This window comes from Talpa occidentalis, unplaced genomic scaffold (assembly GCF_014898055.3).
Source record: "Talpa occidentalis isolate TD23 unplaced genomic scaffold, MPIMG_talOcc4v2.1 talOcc4.3, whole genome shotgun sequence".
Classification (NCBI taxonomy): Eukaryota; Metazoa; Chordata; class Mammalia; order Eulipotyphla; family Talpidae; genus Talpa; species Talpa occidentalis.
This window is the reverse complement of record NW_023603184.1, coordinates 128,938,308-128,955,764: the sequence shown is the minus strand read 5'-3', so window position 1 is coordinate 128,955,764 and position 17,457 is coordinate 128,938,308. Positions and strand designations below refer to the sequence as shown.

The following is a 17,457-nucleotide window of genomic DNA, read 5'->3' as shown; positions in this document are numbered from 1 at the left end:
AAAAAAGACAATGGTTTGTTACAAACAAAAATATACCATTTACAAATATTAATTAAAAATTTTACTTTTCAAAATGGACCCAAAAATTAATGCCCATATCTGCATATTTTGTTAACACATAAGAAACTTGACCTTCAAAAATAACCCATGACTAAATATAAAGCAATAATTTTCTAGACTCTTTTTAAAAGGAATACCTTTTCTCAAATGAGAAATTATAATCTAACAATGTCAGTCTCCATTTCTTTATATCCACCTTAGTCTTATTTGCCTTTAAAGGGTAACTTTAAAATTTATCAGGCTTAATGAGTAATTAATAATTAAAAGTATTGGAAACAATGTATGATACATACAAATACAGACTGTTAATAGGAGTTAAAACAAGTAGCTCCTTTATAAAATGACAAAGGCTACAGAGCATACTCAAAAGCTAAAGCATCACTGTCCTTTTTAGAAGAAAATGGCTTAGTAAGAATGACAATCCAAACAGTCCAGTGTAGCAGTCATTCGAATATGTCTGGAGAAAATTAGGTTTTTTTTACATAAGTCTACACCCTTACGTACAACTGTATCCTTACAACACCTTTCATTAGAAAATTCATTAGGGATCCTTGCTAAAAGTATGTTACTATGGGAAAAAATTTAACATCAGATTTTTTATAACATAACATTTTATAAACAAATATATCACTTTATTTAACATCTTGAAGGCTTTCCTGATGGTGGCATAATGTAAGTGCAAAGGGGAAAGTATAATCAGAGATTTTTTTTTTTTAAGTAAATGAGTGACAATATAAATATTTTTGAAGCGATGACAAAAACATTTATTTAAAAACCTTGTTATGTAACTCAAGGGGTATGCTTACTAATGAGCATCTTTTTTAAAACTAGGAATTTAGTACTAACTAAAACAAGCTTAGTACTTTTATTTACTTCAGTTTAATTTAAAATTCAAATACCATGTTTTTCATCTGTTGTTTACTTCTTTCAATGTATTCAGAAATGTTGAACACATACAGAATTGAATTAATAAGAAGCAACAACTGCCCCATGGAAGAGCTATAGTTAATACAGAATGTTTTTAAGAACCAAGGACAAGTTTTCAGTATTAAAGTAGAGAGTGAGAATGTACATAGAAAACACTCCAAATTCATTCTTAGTTTCTTCAATACCATACTTAAAATTCTCTTTTAGTGGGTATGTATCTTAACAATCGTACATAATTCACAATGAGAATGTGAAAACATGTCAATTTGGCAATCAACACTTCTTCATTGCACCTTACTTACTTTATGCATGCGGCCCACACATTACTTCAGCTCAAGAGGCTGGGGTAATTCTGTCCCTAAGGCAATCAAGGAGCTCAGCACAAACCTTGAAATCGTTAAAAAAAAATTTTTCTCTTCCTCATTTCTCCCATCAATTTACAGGTAAACAAATTATTTCTTCTTGAAGAGGGTGGGGGATGAAAAGCAGAAGTCTCTTCATGATTCCTTGCGCTGAAAATTTCTTGAGGGGAGAAGTGGAGGCAGGTGTTGGAACATTCACAGTTGAATGCAAAAGCACAAATGAATGATATTCTGTAGTTGCTTTCAGGCAGTTTTGCGCATAGAAAAAAAGAAATGTTTAGAAAATAAAATGTTTATTTTGTCTTTGTTTGTGGCCAAGCCAGTCCTTTTTTCACCATAATGGGTGAAAATGAAATCCCAAATTAATCTGATTTGTGGCAGTAAAGGTCTTTAAGTGCTTTTAGCTCCTCAATCAGTGTCTTGTTTTGGTTTTCAAGCACTGCCACTCTGTTTTCTAAACATTTCACATATTCTTTCTTCTTCCTACGACACTCTCTTGCTGCTTCCCTACAAAAGCAAAAGGAAGGCAGGAAAAATTATGAAGCATTTCTCCATAATTTATTTGGGGTTAGAGTACATTTTTTTCTTTTAAAGAACTACCTCAAAGAAAAACATTTTCATATATTACAAATTAGGCATTTGAAAAAATGTACATGACTTGGAAATTGCCTTACAAAAATTTTAATACACCACAGAAGATTGATATTAAAAAAATCCCAAATGTGAAATTACATCAAAAGAGCTGAATGATACTAAGTAAGTTTTACTTTGAAAAACACCCCTTAAATAGAAAAATCTCACATTCCAGAGCATTTTAAAGTCTCTAACACAATAATCTCTTGAACAATACTGGGAAAGCTGGATACACACATGAAAAAGAACGACAATAGACCTTAACCTTTTTTTTTTTTTTTTAAAAGATTTATTTATTTATTTATACAAGCACTGGGTACAATCAGAAGCCCGGGAGGGTGAGAGAATTCACCAGAGCAAGAGCGGGGAGCAGAACAGGCAGACTGACGAAGTACACTGCTGAGGGGAGCGGCAGGCGCGGCAGGAGAGGTTTGCGAGCCATGTGGGACCCTTGCTGGCGCTGGCCAGGGATCGAATGAGTGCTGCAGAGGCTGAGGGCAGCTTCGCAGCCCAGCGCTCAACCGCTGTGCCACCCGGGGAGGTCCCTGGACCCTTAACTTATATACTCAAAAATGGATTAAAGACAAAGAGGTAAGACCTAAAATTATAAAAATTTCTAGGCAGCAAGGGAAAACATCAAGACAATGTATTTGGCTATGATTTTTTAGCTATGCCATCAAAATAAAAAAATAAACAAGGCCACATTAAATTAAAACACTAAATCAAAGGATACAACAAAGAAAAGGCAACATATGGAATGGGAGAAAATATTTGCAAATCATGTATTTAATAAGTTAACATCTAGGATATATAAAGAACTCTTATGGGCATCCCTGGTGGCACAGCGGATTGAGTGCAGCGCTGTGAAGCTGTCCGCAGCCTCTAGCATGGGTTTGATTCCCAGCCGCCAGGGAGATACCCACATGGTACGGCAGACCTCTCCTGTCTCGCCCACTGCTCCCCTCAGCAGTGTCTTCAGTCCATCTGCCTGTTCTGCTCCCTGCTCTGTCTCTGGTGGATTCTCTCACCCTCCCGCGCCTCTGGCTTGTACCCCAGTTCTTATATAAATAAATAAATCTTTTTTTTTAAAAAAAGAAGTCTTATAACCCAATGACAAAATAAACTGATTAAAAATGGGCAAGGATGGGGCCTCCCTGGTGGAGCAAGGGGTTAGGTTAAGTCTCAGCACTGTGAAGCTATCTAGCCACTGTAGCAAGAGTTCGATCCCTGGGAGCTAACCCGTATGGCACAGCAGACATCTCCTGTCTTGCTTGCTGCTCCCCTCTGCAGTTTATTTCAGTAGATCTGCCTGTTCTGCTCCCCACTCTGTCTCTGGTGAATTCTCTCACCCCAGCTCCCCTGGCCTTCAGTACCCTAGTTCTTGCATGCATGCATAAATAAATAAATAAAACAAATCTTTAAAAAGAAAACACAATTAAAAATAATTGTTTAAAAAATCTAATAGAGGGCCTCCCTGGTGGCACAAGGGGTTAAGACACAACCTATGAAGCTATCCGCAGCCACTGCAGCACAAGTTTGATCCCTGGCCAGGGAGTAACCCACATGGCGCAGCAGACCTCTCCTGACTCACCCACTGCTCCCATCTCTGCCTCTGGTGAATCCTCTCACCCACTACACCTCTGGCTGGTACCCCAGTTCTTGTATGCATAAATAAAGAAATCTTTAAAAAAAATAAAAAATCTAATAGATTAAAATTTTTTTGGCAACCTATTAAGTCTAAATTAGAAAGCTATAATATATAGATAGTGGAAACATTTTATTCTTTAATATCCTTACTCACTAGCACAGGGATTGGTACAAGGCAGATACTCATTAATGAATGAACAAAGTTTAAAGCAAAAATATTTTAAGTCTTTGAAAAATGAAAAAAGTAATTTACTACAGTGGCATTACACCATAGCAATTAAGAATACTGTCTTTGGTGTCAGATTCCTAGGTCTACGTGGTTTTACCTCTTACCAGCTATGTGACCACAGGCAATTTACTTAACTTTAGTTTCCTGACTGTAAGAAGAGAATATTATCTCAAAAGATTTTTAAGGAACCACATGCAAAAAAATGAAACTAGACCACTACCTTTCACCATGCACAAAAATCGACTCAAAATGGATAAGAGAATTGGACATAAGACCTGAAACCATAAAATATATAGAAGAAAATATAGGTAAAACACTACAAGACATATATCGCAATAACATCTTTATAGACTCATCACCCAAAGCAAAGAAAATCAAGGAAAACATAAACAGCTGGGATTACATCAAACTGAAAAGCTTCTGCACAGCATAAGAGACATTAACCAACACAGAGAGACACCCCACTGACTGGGAAAAGAATCTTTGCACTCCAGTCAGCTGATAAGGGACTGATCACAAAGATATACAAAGAACTCACAGGACTCAACAAAAACAAAATAAACAATCCAGTCAAGAAATGGGCAGAAGAACTTGAAAGACATTTCTCTAAAGAAGAAATGCAAATGGCCAACAGGCATATGAAAAAATGTTCAATATCCCTTATAATCAGGGAAATGCAAATTAAAACCACAATGAGATACCACCTTACACCAGTAAGAATGACACATATCCAAATAACAAGCAACAACAAATGTTGGTGAGGATATGGTGAAAAGGAACCCTCCTACATTGCTGGTGGGAGTGCAAACTGGCCCAACCACTATGGAAAGCTGTCTGGAGGTTCCTCTGTCTCCTAAAAATGGAGCTACCATATGACCTGGCAATTCCACTCCTAGGTATTTACCCAAAGGACACAGAAACATTAATTCAAAAGGGCACCTGCATCCCTATGTTTATAGCAGCACTGTTTACAATAGCTAAGCTTTGGAAACAACCCAAATGCCCAAAAATAGATGACTGGATCAAGAAGATGTGGTATATACACACAATGGAATATTACTCAGCAATCAAAAAAGATAAACTCATGCCATTTGCAACAACGTGGATGGAACTAGAAGGAATTATGCTCAGTGAAATAAGCCAGAAAGAAAAAGAAAACTATCAGATGGTGCACTTATAGCAGGAATATAGGGGAACCCAATAAGGCATCAGTGTAAAAAAATAATAACAGTACAAAACACAATAAAGCAAAAGTGGACAATTATAAAACAGAGACATACTGCAGGGGAGGAGGAAGGAGAGGGATCAGAGGGAGGAGGGAGGAGCACAGGGGACTAAGGTAATGGTGCACTGGTGAAGGAAACTATGGGGACTACACCTGAGGGGGTGGGGAAGCAAATATTGTTTAAAAATGAACAATGATGTAAAAAAAAATTAGTATAAAAAAAAAGTTTTATAAGAATTAAAGTAGCTAATATATGAAAGTCCGTAAGATAGTACCTGGCATTTTGTAAATGCTAAGTATGTGTTAGTTATTACTTCCAGATAGTTCAAACATTAGTGTAATTCTGTAATGTTTTCATCCCCATGAGCTTACCAGTTCAGGAAAAAAGAAAGCTGCATCTAATGTTATATTATCCTTGATAAACAGATATAGATAATATATGATTCATTGGAGAAAATTTTTTAGAAGATGTATTTAAAACGGCCCAATATTTCACTGAATGGTGAAGAAGACAAGCTAAGAGAGCTACAAGAGTGACTGAAAAGATGAAAGTGGGGCTGAGTCACATCAATCTGGATCTGGTGAATTCTAATAATTTAAAGGGCATGAAGGAGGTATGCATGTATACTTGCAAATCTAAATCAGTAGGGCTGACCAATCTTATTTCCTTTGCTTTCTCCTTTCCGTCATCTGAGAAATTAGTCTACATGTGCCCATATGAATGCTGAATCTACATGCTACTTTCCAAAGTTAAACTAATATAATAGTTTAACTCCCAACTTTGTTTCACCAAAATCAGCACACTATAGTGTGCTGTGAGATTAAAAAGCCTCACAATAAACTCCACAAAGAAACAAAAACTAGGTCAACAAAACCTATGTATTTCTTTAATGCAAGATGTCTTAGATCCTTTCAATGTGTTAATGTGAACTGAAACGCCCTCTATGTTTCATATCCCAAAAAAAATGTATACAATATTTTTGGAGGGGAAACACCAAATAAATTTCAAGTAACTCTGTCTTACAGAAAGATATTCAAGTCAGGAATAATTGAAAATAAGGAAATTTGGATCCAAATTTAATACAGTATAATATACTAGCAGATATCCCCCAAATGAACACTCAGGAAACAAATTCAGATCTTGGTATTGACACTAACTAGCTATGTAGCTTTCAGAAGGGTCCTTCCTATTTAAGGGCTATTTCCTCATCTATTTAGTATACAGAACTAAAAAACATACCCCAAACCGAGATGGTTCGCTTTGGATTAAGGAGTAAGCAAAACCAGAGACGGAATGGTATATGTCATTATAAAGCAATGATTTTAATAGATGGGGCAGAGGTATGTCAGGCATTTTCGTATTAAAACAAGGATCATCATATTCTGGAGTAGAACACAAAGTTCAAATCTTCAGCTTAGAGAGTATCAAAGATTCTCAAAAATTTCTATTAAATATTTTTAAGAACAAGAAAGAATAAAAGGACCTACCCAGTAGATTGGTCTTAAAATATGGTATGAAGAATAAATTGACCTCTAATGTCTCTTCTAATACAGAAATAGGATTTTATGATTCCAAGCAGTCTATAAGTTCTGAAATTAATGATACACTTTTTTTTAGAAAAAAGTTTTCACTTAGGGCCTCCCTAGTGCTGCAGTGGGTTGAGCGTCGCACTGTGAGGCTGTTCGCAGCCTCTGTAGCGTGGGTTTGATTCCCAGCCAGCCAGGGAGAAACCCACATGGCGGGGCAGACCTCTCCTGCCTCGCCCACTGCTCCCCTCAGCAGTGTCTTCGGTCCGTCTGCCTGTTCTGCTCCCCGCTCTGTCTCTGGTGAATTCTCTCACCCTCCTGCGCTTCTGACTGTACCCCAGCTCTTGTATAAATTTAAAAAAAAAAAAAAAGTTTTCACTTAAATGTTTCTACATCCTCCTCCATTTACTGAACTTCTTTGCCTCTCTAATGATACTCTTGTTACATTTTCTTTCCTTTTTCAGAATCTTCAATTCTCCTATACAACATACTTTTATTTCACCCTTTTTTTGCCTTTAAATTTGTGCAGGTCTTTCTAATCTTCAATTACATGAACTGCATTAATTTTTTTTTTTAAAAGGCATGTATTTTTATTTATTTATTTATTTGTTTGTTTGTTTATACATGCACTGGGTACAGTCAGAAGCGCGGGAGGGTGAGAGAATTCACCAGAGCCAGAGCGGGGAGCAGAGCAGGCAGAAGGACCGAAGTACACTGCTGAGGGGAGCAGCAGGTGGCAGGAGAGGTCTGCGCGCCATGTGGGACCCTCCTCCGGTGGCCGAGGAGCAGCCGGGGATTGAACCGGCGCGCTACCGGGGAGGCCCCTGAACTGTATTAATTTTAAAATATGTATACTGATCCTGGCTTCTACCACAGGATAGAGTGTGAATCGAAATGTCATTCCTACCCTTACAATGAAAGTCAAATTCATGAATGCTTTCAAATCCATTAACTTTAATATAAACTATAAACTATAAATTAAAATTAGTTTAATATAAATTATAGTTTAAAATAGTTAAAATAACAAGTAATAGCAGATTACTGCGAGAGGCGTAGAAGAACTTGCGAATATTCCCCCTGCAAGGTACAGCACAAAGGAAAGATAGGAAACTTAGAATCACAGCTATATTGCTCTGGAAACAACTACCCAACTCAGAAACAAGCTAGGCTCTCTAGTTACTTGAAACCTGTAGTGCACTGAGGGTTTCCACAACTCACAAACCAGCACAATCAACTCTTCACCTAAATTAGAGCAAACATTCTCCATATCCCACACTAAAGGCCATTGACAGGCATATTCACCTCACTTCAGTCTCTACTATCTATGCAACATGCCTGGCTTTCAACTTTACATTATAAACCACATGAAAAGCCAAGAGAAAATACACTCCCAAGAGATGGAGCAACTGGTAAGAATCAGATTTAGATATGACACAAATGTTGGAAATATCTGATAGAAAATTTAAAATAACAATAACTGAAATATTAAAGACTATAGAAAAGGTGGATAAACTGAAATATCACATGGGTTATCTCAGCAGAGAAAAGGGGAACTGTGAGAAAGAACTGAATCAAAACGGAGATAAAGAATACCTATGCTATACACTTGTGTAGAACTGACACAGTCCTGCTGACGTCTTGCCCAATGAGACCCATGGTGGGTTTCAATCCTAGGGATTTGTGAGATAATAATAAATTTGTGTTGTTCAAGTCACTAACTCTGTGGTAGTTTGTGAAAGCAATATAAAACGAACAAATGCCCCACTAAAATGTTGTACCTCAGTATTCCTATTCAATATCCTATAGAAATCCTAAACTTTGCAGTAAGGCATGAAAAAGAAAAGCATACAGATAGGAAGGAAGAAATAAAACTGTCCATATATGCATAAAACATGACTGCCTATACAGAAAACCCTGAAGTGTCCACAAAAAAGTTCCCAGAACTAGTAAGTAAATTTAGAACAATTACAGGATAAAATGCTAATGCAGAAGCAAATTTTATTTTTATAAACTGAATATTTAATAAAAAAAAATACCATTGAAAAATGTCCCCCGAGGGAGAAGGGAGGACATAAACAAAGAAAGGAGAGAGCACAGGGTCCATGGTGAGGGATTAAGGGTTCTTTGGTGGTGGGCACATTATGGTAACAATGCCTGAAAAGGGTGGGATCCTATACTTCCATTATGGAAATAATGATGCAAACCAATATTAACTTATTAAAATAAATAAATAAAAGTCTCCCTTCAAAATGAAAATGCAATCAAAATCAAAAGTATTTAGGTATAAATCCAATAGAATATGTGCACTATCGGTATGCCAGACAATGGAGGGCATATTTTGTTCATAGACTGGAAGAACACAGTATTGTTAAGCTATCATTTATCCTCAATTTCATCTATAAACTAACATAATCCTTATAAAAATTTCAGCAATCTTTGTCATAGGCATTAACAAAATGAATCTAAAAGTTATATGAAAACCATAAAATGAGAATCAAAATAGCCAAAACAATTCCTTAAAATAACAAAGTTGGAGGATGCAACTACCAAATTAAAAACTTACTATGAAGCTACAGTAATCAAGACAGTGACGTATTGGTGAATGGACAGTCACAAAGACCAATGATATGATCCAGAGAGCCCAGAAACAAACCCACACAAATATCATAAATCAATTTTTGACAAAAGTGCAATGGCAATTCCATAGTCTTTAACAAATGGTACTGGGATTAATGGTGATCCATATGAAACAAACAAACCTTGACACATAACTCATACCTTACACAGAAGTTAATTCAGAAGAGATCATATGCCTAAGTTTACAACATAAAACTCTAACACTTGATATAAAGCAAATGATCCATGTTTGGTCACTGGGAGCTCTTTTAAGTAGGTTTATGTTGGTGGGAAAGCAAAATTTCCTCTTAGGAAAACACAGTTTGGCACTTTCTTCTAAAATTAAATACATACTAACCTTACACTCAATCAGTTCACTCCTAGATATTTACGCAAGTGAATTGAAAATGCACATAAAACCCTTTATGTAAACAAGTATAACTATATTCATTATCCTACAAAACTGGAAACAACTAAGAACTTCAATGTGAACGGATAAACAAGCCACAGTACATCCATACAACGTAATCAGAAATAAAACTAATGATTCATGAAACATTATCAATGTGTTGTATATACATTTTGCTAAGTGCAAAGACTACATATTGTATGATTTCAATTACATGAGATTCTGGAAAAGGCAAAACCATAGGATAGAAAACAGTTCAGTGGTTTCTAGGAACTGGGGGAGGGGGTTGAGTCTTCCAAAAGGTATCACAAGGAATCCTTTTCAGGTTGGTCTAACTGTTCCATACGGTAGTGTGGTAGGTAGGTAGATAACACTATATATATGTAAAAACTTATAGAACTACACATCAAGAGTCAAGTTACCATATGCAAATTTAAAAATAAAAAACAGGATGTCAGGGAAACACAGAATTGAATGAGGATGGTGACAAATCTAAATGCACTACAAATGTATGACATAACCTCACTGAAGAGGATGGAGAAAAATGGAGCAAACCTAAGTAACTTTGAAAACGATGCTTTTCCTGGTACCTTAAAGCTAAGAACAAAAAGAACTATACACAAAAACTCTGTTGTAATTGGTAAATTTGCTTCTTAGAGGAGTAAAAGTTTAGTATATTAGAGTTAAATGTATATTAGAGTTAAATGGAAGTAAGTTTCTGACAAAGAAATAAGTTACAAATATACAAAGGTGGAAAGGCCTTAGAACTCCGTGGTAACAGAGCAGAGGCAGGGATATCAATAATATGAATTTTTACTTATTATAGTAATATACAGATACAGAACTATAGATGTGGGGCATACATGGGCTAGTATACCCACGTATATTTCCCAGGTCTGTCCTTTTAAGAGGATCTAGGATTGAGAAACCTAGAATTTACTGTGTATTTAGCACTCAGTTCTTGATTTCTAAACACAATTTTCCAATAAAAGGAACCAGGGCTCACTGAAGAAATAGCTGTTTCCAAGGCTAATGCAGAGAAAACACAGATGAGAAGCTGAGCCTGGATAATCTCATAGTGCCAGAGAGTAACGATGTGCTTAAAAAAAAGTGAGCCATGCCAGAAGGACACAGAAAACTACTTAAAGAGCTCTCGATGGCCACAGCTATAACAATCTGAACAACATAAATAGGTAATAATGTATTATATCCCAAAGAATAAAGTAGACATCCATAAGTGTGGAAGAGACAGATATTCCTTAGAAGAATTCCAATTAATAAATGTAGAAGGAATAGGGAAAATAGAAATCCCCATTAGATGTCACGGCAATAAATACTGTAGGAAAAATACTGTGAAATTAGTGAGCAAAATTTTAAAGAGAAACGTGGTATTTACGGTCTCTAAGTATCACCATCCAAACCAAGTGATTTTCACCTGTGTCCTCAAATTCTTTGATACTCTCCTTTTAAGATATGTAATTTTATTGTTTTCCCAGTGAATGTAGTCTTGATTTAATGACTCACTTCTAAAGAATAAAGTATTAACAGAAAAATAGTAACTTTGTAGCAGAGACACAGGGATGCCACTTAAAACAAGTGATCAGCGTTAACTCATGCTGCTAAGTGCTCCATAAGATGTGGTAAGACCACCACCCACCTTTGAGGTCTTCCTCCCCCAAATCCATCATAGTAGTCTAATCATAACAAAATATCAGACAAATCCAAATTGAGGGAGGGATATTCTAAAAGAAGCCTGACAAACCAATCTTCAGAAATAACAAGATCACAAAAGACAAGGAGAGAGAAAGTGTCACAGTCTGGAGAGGAGGGGACATGATCATGGATTCTGGGAAAGAAATACAAGTGGATTGGGCCTCCCCTGGTGGCGCAGCGGTTGAGCGCTGGGCTGCAAAGCTGCCCGCAGCCTCTGCAGCACTGGTTCGATCCCTGACCACTGGTGAGGGTCCCACATGACGCGACAGACCTCTCCTGCCAACCGCTGCTCCCCTCAGCAGTGTATTTCATCACTCTGCCTGCTCTGCTCCCTGCTCTGGTGAATTCTCTCACCCTCCCGCACTTCTGACTGTACCCAGTGCTTGTACATATAAATAAATAAATAAATCTTAAAAAAAAAAAAGAAAAAAAGAAATACAAGTGGATTAACTGAGGAAATCGGAATAAAATGGGTAGTTCAGTTAGTGCTCTACCATAGTATACAATACTATGCTAATTATTATATACAGTATATGATAGCATATTAACTTCTTAGTTTTCATAAATGTTGCCTGGTTATATAACATGTTAAAATTAGGAGTTGGATACAGAGTATCTGGCGCTCTCTACTGTTTTTACAACTCTTCTGTGCTCTAAAATTATTGAAAATAAAAAGTTAACTATATATTAAAAATATATTATTTATCTTCACACATATTAAGGTGAAAAATTATACCCTGGAGTTTAACATTTTAGGTGGCACAATTAGTGATTAAATTTCTGGCTTATATTTTCCAATGTGCTTATAATGAACATGTTTTACTTATGTAATAAAAGTAAATAAAAGTGGAATCTTAATAAATATACTCTTTGGTGACCTGATTTTTCCCACTATGAACATCTCATGTCAAAAACATCTTCATTCTTGGGCCTCCCCGGTGGCGCAGCGGTTGAGCGCTGGGTTGCGAAGCTGCCCGCAGCCTCTGCAGCGCCGGTTCAATCCCCGGCTGCTCCCCGGCCACCAGAGGAGGGTCCCGCATGGCGCACAGACCTCTCCTGCGGCCCGCTGCTCCCCTCAGCAGTGTACTTCGGTCCTTCTGCCTGCTCTGCTCCCCGCTCTGGCTCTGGTGAATTCTCTCACCCTCCCACGCTTCTGACTGTACCCAGAGCTTGTATAAATAAATAAAAAAAATAATAATAAAAAAATAGATCTTAAAAAAAAAAAAAAACTTCATTCTTAATGGCTGATTATATATCAACGAATGGCTGTACATTAATTTATAATGTATATACTTTGCTTGGAATTTTTCAATTTTTTTTTTACCCCACTTCTAAGCCATTTTTTAATGAATGTGCTTATTCATATCCTTAACTCAGTTTTCTTCATTAAAATGTTTCTAGCTTGTTGTCTGCTTTGCTATCTAAAAAGAGGTTTTTGGAAAAAAAAAAAAAAGGTTTATGGAGACTTACTTCGTCATACCCATTTAACCTTTATTACTTCTGCCTTCAGGAAATTATTAAAATCTTCATGCACTCTAAACTATAAGACAAGGATGGTGGTGGGTTATATTGGTCTCTTAATTTTCCTACTCCACTGACTTTAGGATTATCCTTGTCTACGTTTTGGCCAACGGTACATGAGTGGACATGATGGTTATCACATTCAAGCAGGTGCTTTGCAAAGCATTACCCTTTCACCTTTGCTACAAAAATGACATGTCTCAAGCAGTGCTCCTTCTTTGGCTGCTAACATGTGACGGAGAGCTACAGCAGCTGACTAGTAGCTGCTAAAATGTAATGTAAGTGATAATGAAATTTCTGTAGTTTTACTACTGAACTACAAATTATATAGTTCTTTGTTAATGCAGCAATACATATTTATACAACAACTATCTATATTTTCTTTTTGAACATTTACCACTATCTTCAGTTTTGAATAAATGGCCATTTGGATGGCATAGAATTTTGGGATTATGACTTTTCTCACAAAAAATTTAATTTATATGGGGGTTCTAGGAGCAAAGCCCAGAACAGCCACTGCTGGTATGAAATTCTTTTATATCTCTTGTTTTGTCTTAAAATTGTTTATTTTGCTCAAGTTTCTGAGTAAAGTAAACATTCATGAAGGCATTCCATATTTACTTCTTGGTGCTACATATCTCTAGAACATGACTATGTGTTCAGTTCCAGAGGCTGGGTAGATATAACAATAGTTACACCTGAATCTGGTAAGTAACATACACACAGGCTTTGAAGCCACACTGCGGAGCAAATCTCAGCTCTACTAATTTCGTCTTCTTTTTTTTTTTTTTTAAAGATAAATCTTTTTTTTTTTTTTTTTTTAAAAGATTTATTTATTCTAGCACTGCAGAAGCGCGGGAAGGTGAGAGAATTCACCAGAGCCAGAGTAGGGAGCAGAGCAGGCAGAAGGACTGAAGCACACTGCTGAGGGGAGCAGCAGGCGGCAGGAGAGGTCTGCGCGCCATGTGGGACCCTCCTCTGGTGGCCGGGGAGCAGCTGGGGATCAAACCGGCGCTGCAGAGGCTGCCGGCAGCTTCGCAACCCAGCGCTCAACAGCTGCGCCACCGGGGAGGCCCTCAGCTCTACTAATTTCTTTAAAAGGCATGACATTTGCCAAGATAGTTAACTTCTCTCTGAACCACACCTCCTCTGTATACTTTAAGTTCCTACCGACCCTTGTAGACAGAACTAACTAGGTATAGTGTCTAGTACATACTAGGTTCTTAATAATATCTCAGGAGAAAGGTCAAAGCTAGAATACATAGTCATCAGTGCTGCACCTTCCCCTGCAGTGACCTTTAGGCATATAGGTGATGCCTGAAATACACAGGTATGGATGAAAATTCCAAGGGGTATTTTGAAAAATAAGCAGAAAACCAGGTGAATAAAGTCAAAGAGAGCTTAGGGAAATTAACAGTTAAAGTGTCAAATACTCTAAAAAGGTAAAATGAACTGTAAAGAGAATACTAGACTTGCCAAGTGGGAGTAAATCTATCTATACCTTTTAAAAGATATAATAGTAGTATGGTTGGTCACAGAAGCCAGATTCTAGTGAATGGAAAATGAAAAAGTAGAAGCAGCAAAATCTAATAAAGAGAAAGGGAATTATGGCAGAATCGGTGGGAAGTTTCCCAAGGATGAAACTAAATACAGGGAAGGTATTTTATTAAAGAGTTCACAGTAAGTTAGGTAGCTTCCCTAGGGATCTTAGGCAAACAAAGATTTTGCTAAGTATGTGTGCCCTACACTAACTTGGTTGTATGTCTGTATGAGAGGAGAAAGAATGGGGAGATAATCAAGGTTAATAGAGAAAAAAGGAAACTCAATCTATTAATTGAAGGAGTTTTCACAAATGGGCAGCTCTCTGGGCTGGCCTCATAAGGCAGAGCAGAGTACAGGGCTGCCGCCTCACTGCTGCAATCACACTGGCTGTTAGTCTTTCTGTAGCGCCAGATCCATCCCCGGCCACAGCCACCGGTGAGGGTCCCACATGGCGCACATACCTCTCCAGCTGCGCCCACTGCTCCCTTCAGCAGTGTATTTTATCGGTCTGCCTGTTCTGCTCCCTGCTCTGGCTATGGTGAATTCTCTCACCCTCCTGCGCTTCTGACTGTACTCAGTGCTTGTACAAATAAATAAATAAATAAATAAATAAATAAATAAATAAATAAATCTTTAAAAGGGGGGGGGGGGGGAAAGGGTAAACATTTCTGTTCTGCTGAGCCAAACTACACAGACATGACCTGAAATTCTTCTGTTGTTTTTATAATCAAGAGGATTTATTTTCTCTCGAATTGTTCTTTATTTAGAACTGGTTTCTTTATTAAATGCTATAGTGTCTTAAATTTTACAAGTTGGCCTTTGAGACATCTTAATCAGATTTGCTTCTAATTTTATTTTATTTTTTAAAGATTTATTTATTTATTTATTTATTTATACAAGCACTGGGTACAGTCAGAAGCGCGGGAGGGTGAGAGAATTCACCAGAGCCAGAGCAGGGAGCAGAGAGGGTGGCAGGAGAGGTCTGTGCGCCATGTGGGACCCTCCTCCAGTGGCCAGGGAGCAGCCGGGGATAGAACCAGCGCTGCAGAGGCTGTGGGCAGCTTCGCAACCCAGCGCTCAACCGCTGCACCACCGGGGAGGCCCTGCTTCTAATTTTAAAGAGTTAAACATTTCCTTACAAACATTTCAAAACTGTACACAGTTTAATCTGTATTTTATAATACATTTAAATACAAACACAGCTTTTATGCTTTTATTTTATCTTAAATACTTAAAGAAAATCAAACTGATAGAACAGGAAGTTAAAAAGTCATTGGGTGTATTTCAAACTCATTTCCTAAGACCCCAGGAAAAGTTTTGCTATTTTTTTAGAGCTCAGATATATTCATTAACACCAAAACATCTAAGACTATGAGCCGAAACATGAAGCTGCATAAAAATACATTTCAACAGAGCACTACAGTTACAGACAGAGTGCTTTTGGAGAACTTATTTGACCCTTTGGGTGGGTGATGGAATCCGGTTTTACAGAGAAGGAAACTGAGGTTTAGAAGGTTAAAACAGTCTTTCAAAGTCACAGTAAAAGGGCTAGATTCAGGATTTGAATTCAGATCTTCTGAGCTCAATCTCCGTTTCTTTCACAGTGCTTGAAGAAACTGGGTTGAACAGCAGAATATTTTCACCATTTAAAATTTTTTTTTATGTTTATATATACGTTTATCTTCATTTTCTTCTGTTTATCTATTTCCATATTTAAATCCTAAGTTAAATATTTAAATCCTAAGTGAAATTTAAAAAAACACAAAATCAAATAGGACTAAATAAAATTTTAATGTTTTTAATGACACTTTGCCCAAAAGATAAGAAACAATAATAACCTAGCTATTTGGTTAGCACAAATGGAAAATATTACAGTTGTACATTAAATTCATTATGGGGAAATTTTATGAAAGAAAACTATTCTGTGATCAAAGATTGACCCATAGCCACACTAGCCATCTCTTAAGTCCAACTTATTAAAGAAAGTTTTAGCAAGATCCATCAATGCTACCAGAAAGAAATTCAACACAAATATCATTTTGTCAGCATATGTAAAGGACATGCCTGGTAGAACTTCAAGAGGTACTTGACTTATAACAATCTAAGTAAATCCAATATATGCAGTACCTGTTCTTCATGAGGCGAACTTCTCTCTTTCGTGCTGCTTCTTCAGCAGGCTGTGTAGGAAGTGCTGGGGAGGATGCCATAACAACTCCAGGGGCAATGGTGCTAGTGGGTGCTGTGCGAATCTGATATGTTTGTACATCTCCAGAGGCAGCTGAAAATAAAAAATAGTCAGCATGGTGTAAGACAATGAAGCACTGTGAGTTGTTTACCTATCTGTAGCAACACCAATCTAAACATACATTTTCCATTAAAAGGGGGAAAACAAAGGAAAAGATGATTCTGATGAAAATGTTGAAAGAATCAGCACTCTTTTAGTCATTATTGAGAAATAATTCCCAATTTAATGTATTTATTATTATAGACACTTGGGTGAAAGAGGTCTTAACCTATGTCTGCTGGGTCTTATATTTATCTTTCATTGGAATGCAGTTCTATTCTGTTGTTTAACATGCTTACCAACCTTAAGTCTAAAAGGTAAGTAGGGCACAGCTTGGATGATCTTCCTAGATAGAGTATAGTCCTCAATGTCTTCCTTTGATATTGGTAAATTCATATTAAAAAATTTCAAGTAGACTCTTGCCACGACATAAAAACGACCATGATTTTTCATAAAATAGCAAAATGGAAGAGAAAATAAAGCATTATGGTCAACTATTGTAAATTTCTAATCGAAACAAAACTCTAAGTATGAAAAATGTACCACTTGATGCCAATTATACTATTGTAAACACAAAATGTTTTAATATAAATTATAATGGTTAAATAAAGTTTTATCTTTCTAACTAAATGATTCATCATTTGTGAAAAGAAACACAATCACTATTTGTCAGACTGCTTCTAAATACAAATTAATATGCCCTCCTAAGAATAAGGAAACTAAAAATATCTGAATTTGAAGGTCCTTATAAAATTATCCGTA

General features: G+C 36.7%; 1 protein-coding gene across 5 annotated transcripts in view; it reads right to left on the bottom strand.

Moving 5' to 3' along the window:
- The window catches only part of CREB1 (cAMP responsive element binding protein 1), a 64,752-nt gene that overhangs the window by 7,424 nt on the left and 39,871 nt on the right, over positions 1–17,457 (bottom strand). For 4 of the 5 annotated variants that reach the window (XM_054700024.1, XM_037523929.2, XM_037523930.2 and 1 more), the window contains 2 exons: positions 16,539–16,689; positions 281–1,856 (listed from right to left, as the gene is read on the bottom strand). In XM_054700024.1, the coding sequence (XP_054555999.1) occupies positions 1,712–1,856; positions 16,539–16,689 (296 nt within the window). In that variant the 3' untranslated portion in view covers positions 281–1,711. Of the gene's footprint in view, positions 1–280; positions 1,857–16,538; positions 16,690–17,457 lie in introns of those variants that run through there. The other variant, XR_008553639.1, reaches the window with a different exon arrangement.